The 13693-nt window shown below is 37.8% G+C and overlaps 1 protein-coding gene across 1 annotated transcript; it reads left to right on the top strand.

Moving 5' to 3' along the window:
* Positions 1–300: 300 nt before the first annotated feature.
* Positions 301–12096, top strand: actr5 (actin related protein 5). The gene is made up of 9 exons (XM_083554503.1): positions 301–743; positions 957–1195; positions 3318–3487; positions 3648–3865; positions 3963–4100; positions 6580–6681; positions 6834–6973; positions 9297–9429; positions 11293–12096. The coding sequence occupies exons 1-9, from the start codon at positions 360–362 to the stop codon at positions 11605–11607; spliced, it is 1839 nt and encodes a 612-aa protein (XP_083410629.1). The 5' UTR covers positions 301–359; the 3' UTR covers positions 11608–12096.
* The last annotated feature ends 1597 nt before the right edge of the window (positions 12097–13693 follow it).

Raw genomic sequence — 13693 nt, 5'->3', positions numbered from 1 at the left:
GACTTCTGTGACTGGTGTCTTTTATACACATAATGAGTTGTTATCAGAAGTTCTTTCTTAAAGGGATTTAAATAAAAAAAAAAAATTATTTAGTATTTTATGCTTTCAGTCCATCAGTTTGTAATGGATATTTTACTAAATGTTTACAGGAACCTTAATTAGATACAAAGTAAGCCTTGATAAATATAGACAACTTTTAACGTAGCCACAAATCATTATTATTTTTATGTCATCCTAAAGTATTATAATGCCATATTTCACTGATGTTGCCAAACTAGCTAAATGCAGCATTCTATGTGGAACTTTGAACAAGGGCGCAAAACGCTCCGGATCCATTTGGAGGTGACACCCGGTTCAAAATGATGTCCGGCGTCAGTCTGCCTTGCAACATATTTACGTTTCAGGACGCGAAGTGTTTCCCTGACCCTGTTTTCGAAGTAAAACCTGAATGCGTACACCCGTTTCCAGCTCCGATAGTAGTGGATAATGGATCTTTCCAAACGCGAGCCGGTTGGGCTTGTGAAGGAGAAGAATTTGCACTTCCGGGGTTGCTTTTTAAAACGGTGGCGGCGCGAAGCAGAGGAGCAGCACGGAGTGAAACTCAGGTCGGCAATGACATCCCCAATCTAGAGCCGCTCCGGTGGCTCCTGAAGAGTCAGTTCGACCGCAATGTTGTGGTTAATTTTGAGATCCAAGAGCTCATGGTGGACTATATCTTTGTTCACCTCGGAATTGGGACTGAGGTAAGACACGACTTGTATACCAAATGTACATAATTCATAATGCCATAAATTCACAGATCTTCTGCAACACAATAAACCTTATCTGTTCTGATCTGTGTTTACTGATCTGAGTTTGGTCTTTTAAAAACGCATTTTTTTGTCTTGTGGCATTAAGCCACGTTAAGTGTTTTAGAATGTATCTAAATATTTAATGTGTTTTTTTTCTGTAACCAGGGTCATGTGGAGCATCCACTGGTCTTCACTGAGGCTTCATGCAACCCACTTCACTGCCGGCAGATGATGTCTGAACTGCTGTTCGAGTGTTATGGAGTTCCTCAAGTGGCATATGGTGTTGACAGCCTGTTCAGTTTCTACTACAACAGCACACAGTGTGGTCTCGATAAACCTCACACAGGCCTGGTGTTGTCTTCAGGATATAACTGTTCTCATGTGTTGCCCTTCATCAATGGCAGGTGCAGAGCTTTAGCTTCTTTGGCTTGTGTTTTCCTCAATACTTTATATAGCACTTAGATGTTTATGTTTCAAAATCTGTACAGCTACAGCTTTACATTTATGGCATTTGGCAGATGCCCTTATCCTGAGTGATTTGAATTTATCTTCATTCATACAACTGAGCAGCTTTGTACAGGGTCTCAGGAGTGGCAGCTTGGTGTGGCTGGGACTTGAACTCATGACTTTCAGTCCAATGCCTCAACCACTAAACTACCACGTCCCTATTAAAAGAGCATCTTTCATATGTCATGACCCAAGTAGTTAGTAGTTAGACCCTGGTAGTATTGTTCTCTAGATTATTATTATTATTTTTTAAATTATTATTATTATTATAGCTGTAGTAAAGAAGTGCTCACACTGGCTACAGTTGTACTGGAGTATTAGTGTAACATTATGTCTATCCTGTATTTTCCTGACACTGTACAATATCTCCAAACATCATCTCTTGTTTGACCCAGTTGAACCCTTGCATAAAATCCCCCCTGTTGGGCAGCATCACATCATTAATATGTAGTTTTACTGGTAGCAGCAGAGACATGACTTTGTGCTTCAGTAGGGAATTTGTGAAGTATCTCATGTCAATTATTCTATGTACTAGTTGATCCAGATAAAAGTCACATCAATGACAACTCTTTTTAATTCTCTTCTGAACTGAGCACTCAGTGGTTGGTTAGCTTATGTGACAGAATGGATGTTGCATGTCACAGAATGACAACAAGAATTCTTTTCTTTTTGAGCTCTAATACTAATATGTGCTGCACCATCATCTCTTTCTTAAAACTTACAGTGAGAGCTTGCTTCAGCTGGATTTGTCTAAGACCCCCTCAGGGTAGCAGATCGGTCCTGTATGTCAAACAGTATTAATAGACTCTTACGTTCAATTACAGCTTCTGTGTTGCAATTGATGTTGACTGCATAAAAGAAGAACAACATATTACTGTTTAATTAAAGAAAGAAGCTGCTCTTGCCAGTTTTAGTTTGCTCTGTGTACTAAAACTCCTAGCCTCCTAAATGATCATTAGTCTTCTATGATTCTTACAGGGTTAAGCAGTCCTACAGCATACACAGCCAAATCAACTTACTTTTTATAGACCACCAGGGTTTTTTAAATTACATTTTCACTTTTTTCTTATACTTTCATAAAATGCTGATTCTTCATTGAATGGAAGTCTATAGTTGTGAATCGGGCAAGATACCCTTTTATTATTGTTACGGTTTAATGATACTACATTACCATAATATTATTTAAAACCCACCAAACTGTTTGCTCCCAGAGGGACGTATGTGTGTATTACTATATATTTATTATTACCAAGCAATATTTTAGTAGTAGTAGTAGTAGTTAGTAGTATAAGGCGCTTAACCTGTTCTGCTTCAGGGGCACTGTATCATGGCTGACCCCAGCTTCCTAACTTTGCTGGGATATGCAAAGGAAGAATTACACTGTGCTGTAAAGTACATTTGACAAGTAAAAAGCCTCTAGGAGTAGTAGCAGTATTGTTGTTAGTAGTAATAATTGTATTGCTTGATGCTGATACTTTTGGATCCACCGTCCAAAACTGTAGGTTAATAATTTTCAGTCTCCCTCCTTCAGTTTTCACCATCTTATTCTTCTTTTAGTCCTCCCTCTTCCCCTCTTCCCCACTCTTCGTCCTACCCTTTTTTTTTTTACCTAAAAAACCATCCTACAGACCACCATCCGATGCTGTCTAGCTACACTGTCCCCTGCCAACACCTTACAGTCTCCAATCTCCTTCAGGTTGCATCTCCCACATAGAACATAGTCCACCTGTGTGCACCTTCCTCCACTCTTATACCTCACCCTATGATCCTCCTTCTTCTTAAAATAAGTGTTCACCACTGCCATTTCCATCCTTTTAGCAAAATCTACCACCATCTGCCCTTCCACATTCCTCTCTTAAAACCATACCGACCCATCACCTCTGTTCCCTTCACCAACATCCCTATTAAAGTCTGCCCCAATCACTAATTGTTCTTTCCTAGTTATTATTATTATTATTATTATTATTATTGATGCACTTGCTCATCAATTATTGTTCATTACTGTGCATGTTTATGCAGACTGGATGCTGTCAACTGTAAACGTATAAATGTTGGAGGAAGCCATGCCGCAGCGTATATGCAGAGGCTCCTCCAGCTAAAATATCCCGCTCACCAGGCTGCCATCACACCCAGTCGTATGGAGGAGTTACTGCATCAACACTGCTATGTTGCTGTGGATTACCAGGAGGGTAAAGCCTACATGTAGTCTTCTAATACGTTAAATACTAACATTAGCAACACTGACTTGACTAAAAGTATTATAGAAAGCATGGTTTCGGTGCATTGAACCTCGGCAAGCCTTTTCTCTCCTAAAATAACTTTTTTCTTCTGTAAAATTTCACTACACAGAGCTGGAGAAGTGGCGTAGTGCGGAGTTTTATGAGGCTGAGGTTCACCGCATGCAGCTGCCATTCTCGGGGAAGGTCGCCGGCATGTTCGCGAGCGTGGAGGAGAGACAGGAGAAACGAGTACAGCAGCTTCGCAGGCTTGAGGAGATGAGCAATAGACACAAAGAAGAGAAACTGCAGCAGGATCAGAAAAGACTGCACACACTGCTTATGGTGCAGGTACACGTTATGCACACGTGCTGAGCACTGCAGAAAGATGAAGGCCTTTTTGTGTTCTCAAAGTGACACGCATCGTTTTTCTGCCCTGTTTATGCAGGAGCTGTTGGAGGAGGGTGCAGTGGAGCAGTTTCATAGGCGGCTGATGGAGCTAAACATGGACTCAGCTGAGGAATTACAGTCTTACATCCACAAGCTCAGTCTCAGCGTGGAACAGCACAGACTAGTTAGAGCAGAGGTATGTATACGTACGTGTGATTATGTTAAAGGAACTTTGAATCAGATAGTGAAGTGTACCGTCTAATGTAATTGAAATCAAATCAAATGGTTTGCTTTTATATATTTATATATATATATATATATATATATATATATATATATATATATATATATATATATATATATATGATATCTCTTCATCCATAAAATGAACAGGTTTAGTATGAAAAACAATGAAAAGTGTTTATGCCAGTTATGATAATGCACCTATGTTTTGATGGCTAATGACACTGCAAGCAAACCATTATATATTTCATAGTCATTGTGCTGCTTGAATAGCAGTATACATCACGTAACCATGCAAAGCCACATGTCCTAGTCATCATCTTTTTGTTTGCCTGACAGGACTATAAAAATTTGTGTATCTTGTGAGCAGTTAAGATTTGGTACTTTGAGTACAATTCTAACATACTGATCACTGGCTGTTCAACATGGCACCTCATGGCAAAGAACTCTGAGAATTTGAGAATCAGAATTGTTGCTCTCCACAAAGATGAACTGGGCTAAAGAAAATCGGTAACACCCTGAAACTGAGTTACAATACAGTGGCCAGGGTCATACAGAGGTTTTTCCCAAGACGGGTTCCACTCAGAACAGGCCTCGCAAGGGTCGGTCAAAGTAGTTGAGTCCTCATGCTGTGTGTCAGGTGCAGAAGCTGGCTTAAAAAAAAAAAAAAGACGCATGAGTGCTGCCAGCAGTGCTTAAGAGATTACAGAATGTCCGCTTTGAAAGTCGGTTCGCCTGGCCGTCAACAGAGAAGGAAGCCTCTTCTGAAGCTGGCCGAGATTAAGATAAACCTGTTTGGCTCAGATGGTGTCCAGCATGTGTGTCGACGCCCTGTCGAGCAGAACACAAAATATTGTGTGTTGCCTACAGTGAAGCATGGTGGTGGTAGCATAATGGTCTGGGGTTGCATGAGTGCTGTTGGTACTGAGGAGCTGCAGTTCAGTTAAGGAAACATGGATTCCAACATGTACTGTGACATTCTAAAATAGAAAATAATGTCCTCATGGAAACTGGGCCGAACAGCAGTTTTCCAACATAATAATGACCCCAAACACACCGCCAAAACAAATGCCTTGCTAAAGGTGAAGGTGATCAAGTGGACAAGAGCCTGCTAGCATCTAGATGCTTCGTGATGTAATTATAGAGTAGTGGAAGAGCATCCCAGAACCAACCTATACATCTCTGTTGAATTCCATTCCCAGCAGGATTAAGGCTGTGCTTCTCTTCTTCTTTCAGCTGCTTCCCTTAAGGGGTCACGACAATGGATCATCCATTTGCATACCCCCTGTCCTCTACATCTTCCTGTTTCAAACCAACCTGCATGTCTTCCCTCACCACATCCATAAACTTCCTCCTTGTCCTTAATTTTTTCCTCCTGCCTGGTGGCTCCATCCTCAGCGTTCTCCTACCGAAATACCCCATATGCACATGTCCAAACCATTTTAATCTCACCTCTCTCACCTTGTGTCCAAAACGTCCTACATGCGTGATCTATCTAATAAACTAGTTTCTAATCCTGTCCATCCTCGAAAACCTCAACATCTTCAGCTCTGCCACCTCCAGCTCCACCTCCTGTCTTTTACTCACTGCCAAAGTCTCTAAACCATACAACATCGCAGGTCTTAGCATTGCAGCATCGCAGTGTTGATTTTGTTAGCATGCAATAAATGCAGCCAGCATTTCCATTTTTATAAAAAATAAATAAATAAAAAAGAGGCGAAGTTAAAACCTTCAATGCAACACATTCATTTACGACGTCCTTTCTTTAATCCATAAACTCCAGCGAAAAATTATTTTAAATCAATAAACATCTGTTTTATTGATGTGCCAAGTCTCAAATCAACCACCAAAATCCGCCATGATGCACATATCTGGCAACTAAAACCGTCCGTGTGGAAGCAAAGGTTTCGATTGGTGTCCTGATGATTTACTTAATTTTAAACACCATAATTGCTTTAATACATTTACAGGAATATTTTGTCTTAATGCTCTATGTTTAGTTTGGTTTCACTAATAATAAACATCTATATTTTTCCATGCCCATGTTGATTAGAGTGTTAAAATTTGTAAGTATTAATTTAAGGTACATTTTAGAACAGAAAAAAATTTGCAATTAAGTTGCAATTAATTGTGAGATAATATTTTAATCCACTTATTATATATCATTAACTTGACATTTAACCATATGAATTGAAATAAGAGGAAAAAGTAAAATGCATAATTAGACTTTAATATTCACTTGTTATTCAATGAGAGTAAATAAATGTAAATGATTATAGATGACCATCGTTAATCATGTATACTGATCTAGTTTGATTTAATAGGTGTGTGTGTGTGTGTGTGTGTGTGTGTGTGTGTGTGTGTGTGTGTGTGTGTGTGTGTGTGTGTGTGTGTGTGTGTTTCTGTTTGTTTTTGTCCGTTTGTGTTTTTAGATTTCAGATTTGGAGCAGATGGAGCAGCCTGCAGATGAAGGTGATATTGAGGTTGATGTAACTAAAGAAACCTCTGAACATGAGAAGGCTGATAATATCCAGGTGATAATAAAACTTTACTTCTTTATACAAAGTTAGGGAATAACTGAAGACCATGTCTGAAGCTTCACATTCTTCCAATTTAATTTCTAAATGAAGCCTGGACTAATTTGGGCTGTTTTTAATTCCTTATTATATATACCTTTGGTCCGTAGCCAGTGTTTAACATGGCAGAGTACCATCAGTTGTTCGTGGGAACCGAGAGACTGCGAGCACCAGAGGTCCTGTTTCGTCCGTATCTGATTGGTGAAGAGCAGATGGGCCTTACTGAGGCACTACAGTTTGTACTAGAACAGTGAGTTCATTTCTTATATTTCTGACCTAGCACTGGCTGATTAATTTAACACTTGACAGATTATCATTACTTAAATAAAATAAAATTAATTTAAATAATTTATTCTCGTTCACCATTGTTCATTCTGTTTAGGAATGGTGACAATTGTAGGTTACTCGATAGATAATTTAGTGGTTAACAATTTAACTTTACTGGGTGCAAAATAAAATTACAGTATGATTCACAGTGAGATAAAAAATGTTTTCCTTTTGAAATCATCTAACCACTAGAGGGCATTGTTCCCCACTCTGGATACATTTTCTTTCTTCTTTGTGAAACCAGGACCAAAAAATAAAATTCATGTTTTTTTTCTTACATTTGCCATTTTCTTACCTTTGATGGTAATTGATAGAAAATTGTTTTTGTTTGCTTTGATATAAAACACTGATTGCAAACTGCAAGTTTTTGTGTGTGTGTTTGTGTGTGTGTATATGTATATATGTGTGTGTATGTATATATATATATATATATATATATATATATATATATATATATATATATATATATATATATATATATACACAGTGAGGAAAATAAGTATTTGAACACTTGAAAGCTATTTTGCAAGTTCTCCCACTTAGAAATCATGGAGGGGTCTGAAATTGTCATCGTAGGTGCATTCATTTGTATGATACAGCTGCAAATAAGTATTTGAACACCTGAGAAAGTCAATGTTAATATTTGGTACAGTAGCCTTTGTTTGCAATTACAGAGGTCAAACGTTTCCTGTAGTTTTTCACCAGGTTTGCACACACTGCAGGAGGGATTTTGGCCCACTCCTCCACACAGATCTTCTCTAGATCAGTCAGGTTTCTGGCTTGTCGCTGAGAAACACGGAGTTTGAGCTCCCTCCAAAGATTCTCTATTGGGTTTAGGTCTGGAGACTGGCTAGGCCACGCCAGAACCTTGATATGCTTCTTACAGAGCCACTCCTTGGTTATCCTGGCTGTGTGCTTCGGGTCATTGTCATGTTGGAAGACCCAGCCTCGACCCATCTTCAATGCTCTAACTGAGGGAAGGAGGTTGTTCCCCAAAATCTCGCAATACATGGCCCCGGTCATCCTCTCCTTAATACAGTGCAGTCGCCCTGTCCCATGTGCAGAAAAACACCCCCAAAGCATGATGCTACCACCCCCATGCTTCACAGTAGGGATGGTGTTCTTGGGATGGTACTCATCATTCTTCTTCCTCTAAACACGTTTAGTGGAATTATGACCCAAAAGTTCTATTTTGGTCTCATCTGACCACATGACTTACTCCTCTGGATCATCCAAATGGTCATTGGCAAACTTATGCCTGGACATGTGCTGGTTTAAGCAGGGGAACCTTCCGTGCCATGCATGATTTCAAACCATGATGTCTTTTACCAACAGTAACCTTGGAAACGGTGGTCCCAGCTCTTTTCAGGTCATTGACCAGCTCCTCCTGTGTAGTTCTGGGCTGATTTCTCACCTTCCTTAGGATCATTGAGACCCCACGAGGTGAGATCTTGCATGGAGCCCCAGTCCGAGGAAGATTGACAGTCATGTTTAGCTTCTTCCATTTTCTAATGATTGCTCCAACATTGGACCTTTTTTCACCAAGCTGCTTGGCAATTTCCCCGTAGCCCTTTCCAGCCTTGTGGAGGTGTACAATTTTGTCTCTAGTGTCTTTTGACAGCTCTTTCGTCTTGGCCATGTTAGTAGTTGGATTCTTACTGATTGTATGGGGTGGACAGGTGTCTTTATGCAGCTAACGACCTCAAACAGGTGCATCTAATTTAGGATAATAAATGTAGTGGGGGTGGACATTTTAAAGGCAGACTAACAGGTCTTTGAGGGTCAGAATTCTAGCTGATAAACAGGTGTTCAAATACTTATTTGCAGCTGTATCATACAAATAAATAGTTTAAAAACCATATATTGTGATTTCTGGATTTTTTCTTTTTTTTTTTTATTATGTCTCTCACAGTGGACATGCACCTACGATGACAATTTCAGACCCCTCCATGATTTCTAAGTGGGAGAACTTGCAAATTAGCAGCGTGTTCAAATACTTATTTTCCTCACTGTATGTGTGTGTGTATATGTGTATATGTGTATATGTGTATATGTGTATATGTATATATGTATATATGTGTATATGTGTATATATATATATATATATATATATATATATATATATATATATATATATATATATATATATATATATATGTATATGTATATATATATATATATATATATATATGTATATATAATATAGGGCTTTAGTGTTTTTTAAACACTGCTTTTGTGTTGTGCAGGTACTCTCCAGAAATGCAGGCAATGTTAACTGAAAATGTTTATCTGACTGGTGGAAATCTCCTTTATCCTGGAGTTAAAGAAAGAGTTGAGAGAGAGCTGCTTGCTATGAGGCCATTCCAGTCACATTTTAAGGTAACAGAGTGATGCATATCCGTTTTGAGTCTAATTCCTCTCAAGGTATTTTCCTCGTATGGTCTCATGTCAACACTGGCTTGCTCATTGAGGATAAACGTATAGAGACTTATTTATAAATGTAAAATGTACATTACTAATTTATATTAATCTCGGTAAAACTACTTGGTGACAATGTCCATTGTTAAATCTGCAAATGAAATTTAATTGAGATAAAGTGAGACTGATTTTTTTCAATTTTTTTTTTTTTTACTGTTAAAGAATCGATTCAAAATCAAGTCAATTTAAATTACACTTTGTGTGTGTATTAACAACAATAAGTGAAAATATATGAGAAATATATACACTATATTTCCAAAAGTATTGGGTCACCGGACCTTTTCTTCTATATGTGATTCTTTTCCAAACTGTTACCACAAAGCTGGAGGCACTCAATTGTACAGGACGTCAAGCATTCACTTGAACTTGGAAACCCAAACCTGTTCCAGCATTGCAATGCCCCTGTGCACAAAGTGAGCTCCTTGAAGATCTAGTTTACATGCTTTGGAGAAGAAGCTCTTGAGTGGTCTGCTATAGAGCTCTGATCTCATTCCTACTGAACACCTTTGGGATGAAATGGAACGCTGACTGCACCCCAGGTGTCCTCACCTCACCTACATTACCTACATCAGTACCTGCCCCTTTTGGCTGATAAACACAAATATCCATAAGCACACTCCAAAATCAAGTGGAACATTTTCCCAGAAGAGTGGAGGGAAATATTAGAGCAAGTTGGGACTAAATGTGAAATGCAATGCTCAAAAATCACATACCGTACTTATGACCAGGTGACCAAATACTTTTGGCAATATAGTGTATATAAAAATATGATAATTTATGATCAATTATTGATATTTTCATGTGTAAACTAAACAAAAACTTTTAATGTTTTACAACACACACACATTTACTTCTCAGAGGATGCAACATCTAAGGTTTAGCAATAGCTTGAATTCTTTTTTTTATGATATATACAAAACACCTGAAACATTGTTATTGACAATCCTCTTTTTGGCTCAGCATAAAAGTGTAGTGTGATATAAATGGCACTTATGGTGCTGTGCATTGCCATTATATTTTCTTTCAGTATGTAGATTATCATACACTCATCTTATATACTTTCATGGGTAAAAGCATGTACACTGTCATTTCTATGTTTTCGAAAAAAACAGGGACAAAAATCACAATTGTGTGCCTCTCACAAATTTCAACAAACATCTCACAAACCTCTGGTGACCACCAAAAACACTTTTCCTCAAAAAGGAAACCAACATCAGAAACCCAGTGGGAAAAGAAAACTATATTTATAAGTCAGTACCATGTCGCCATGGTTTTCTGCAAGAGTTTTTCAGTCATTGTTTTAGATGTTTAGCATACATTTTTCCCAGAGCAGTATGTTATGTGTTCAGTTTTATACTTAAATGTAATTTACATGCAATTTATTGTTTTGTAACAAGTTGAAACATTTCTATGGATTTCAATAAGATGGAACTTCAGATGGAACGTTTTATTATTTATGCATTAAATCACTGGACGGTCTAATGGCATACCCTAAGGTCTTTTTTTGTTTTAGCTTGTGTTTCGTCTTTTTTTGCACCTGCCATTATCTACCAGTGAACATATTCATGAATGAGCAAATCTTTAAACGTACTTTGTAATGGTACCAATGTAATATAATTTTTACACCAAATGAATTACATTTTAGTAATTGTCAATATTGACATTAGACAAATTTACAAGAGTTTAAAAGTATGTCGCTAAAAAAATGTAGTAAATATTATGATTTTTACAGCGTAGAGAACAACTATTTTTCTGGGTTTCCAGGTCTCATTGGCATTTCGGCCGTCTCTGGATGCCTGGTTTGGGGCACGTGAGTGGACTTTAAGAAACGCGCCAGGATCTCCTGGCTGGATCAGTCGCCAGGACTACGAAGAGAAAGGAGGAGAGTACTTGAGTGAGCACTGCTCATCCAACATCTTCATTCCCATGTTGATCAGCAAACCAGGAGCACGCAGTAATGAACTGTCATTCTCAGCCACAGAACATGCTCAGGAAATTAGCGCTCCAACGACGAGCTCAAACACTAATGTGACCAGTGACTCAAACAGTGGAACTTCAGGGGTTACAGTGTCACAATAGACACTGTTGCATGTATTTTCATATCCCTCAGTTTTACATGTTGTCCTAATGGATGAGATCGAAGTGGTGTTGCTGTCTCTGTTTTCAGAAGTTGCCCCAAAACAATGCATTTATTACTCTATGAATTGCAGACACAATGGCAGTGATTGTTTTATGCTGGACACAGTCTGGTCGGACAAATCACCATTATTTTCATTTTTGTCTGAATACTGAGACAGTGTAGTTTTCTAACAATATAATCCATTCATTGTGTAAATGCTGCTTCTTTTTGCAGCACTCCTGTACAGCAGTTTTTATGGATATTGACAGATTTTTTTTTTTTATAATATCAATAAAAAACACGCACTGAAAATAGCTAAAAATGTTGTTTTGTAAATTATATAAAAAAAAAAAAAAAAAGGTTAATGTGCTGTACAATTTATTTGGCTGCAAAGTGAGAGTGTATTCCAATAAAGCAGGTTTACCATTTTGTAGAAACCTTCCTTCAAATTCTGTGGCTGCATCAGTTATTTATTTTAACCCTTCTGACTCGCTCACTGATTTATTAAGGCACTTGGCGACATGTCGTCTAAGCAAAGTTACAACATACGGTCATTGTAGTTCAGCTGTCCAATGAATTGCAAATGTATCAACTGTACTATTTTTTGTTGCTGAGCATTCTTACTGTGATTGTCTCACTTATATGATGTCTTAACATTGTAAAGAAGTATTTACTTTTTAAAATAGGCTTGCTGTTTTTATTAACGGAGGAGGAGGTGTGTCAATAAGTTTAGCAAGTCCTATTTTCTTCTGGAGCTAGAATCTTGTAAGGTAAAAGTGACTTGTATGTATAGTCCAGAAAATACAGTGTGTGTATGTGTATGTATATATGTCTATGTATGTGTGTGTGTGTATGTATGTGTGTGTATATATATATATAAGTATGTATATAATGTGTGTATATACACACATATATATATATATACACACACACACACACACACACACACACACACACACACACACACACACACTGTATTTTCCGGACTATAAGCCGCTACTTTTTTCCCATCGCTTTTGAATCGCTTATACAACGAAGCGGCTAATTTATGGATTGTTCCTGGGTTTTTCCCAGTTTCACAAGCTACATGCCAAAAAACTGAGCCCCATAACATTAGACCAATGAATTGCCAAATGGGTTCAGGTAAACTAATAAAACTCTTTATATTTACATCATAAATATGGATGATGTTCCTCTGACGTTTGACCTCCCTCTAACTCGGACTGTCCGAGAAAATGCAAAACATTCGTTATGCTGAAATCAACCGGGCATGAAAAAACGCATTTCACCTGTGTTCTGAGCTGCACGGCATCGGGAGAAAAGCTTCACCGATGGTGATTTTTAACTGCAGGACGATGCCAAACGATAAACTCCGGAGAGAAAATGTTGTGAAAGGAAGGAGGAAGACAGTGAACAATGACTTTCTTGGTAGGCTACTGTTTAGATACAAGCCGTGTAACAGGCACTGTCTTTCATTAAAGCCTGTGTAAAGTTCATTAGTTTCAATGCGGCTTATAGACAGGTGCGGTTTATTTATGTTCAAAATGAAAAGCTTTGTAAAATTCAGTAGGTGTGGCTTATATTTGGGTGCGCTTAATAGTCCGGAAATTACGGTATATATATAATGTGTGTATATGTGTGTGTGTGTGTGTGTGTATATATATATATATTTATTTATTTATTTATTTATTTATACACAGTACAGACCAACAGTTTGGACACACCTTCTCATTCAAAGACTTTTCTTTATTTTCATGACTATGAAAATTGTAGATTCACCCTGAAGGCATCAAAACTATGAATTAACACGTGGAATTATATATGGAATTATATACATAACAAAAATGTGTGAAACAACTGAAAAATGTCATTTTCTAGGTTCTTCAAAGTAGCCACCTTTTGCTTTGATTACTGCTTTGCACACTCTTGGCATTCTCTTGATGCCTACTTTGAAGAACCTACAATATGACATATTTTCAGTTCATTTTTTTGTTATGTATATAATTCCATATATAATTCCACATGTGTTAATTCATAGTTTTGATG

This window comes from Silurus aristotelis (assembly GCF_946808225.1).
Source record: "Silurus aristotelis genome assembly, chromosome: 11".
NCBI classification, from domain to species: domain Eukaryota; kingdom Metazoa; phylum Chordata; class Actinopteri; order Siluriformes; family Siluridae; genus Silurus; species Silurus aristotelis.
Note: the sequence above shows the minus strand (reverse complement) of the source record. Positions and strands in the feature narration are given on the sequence as shown.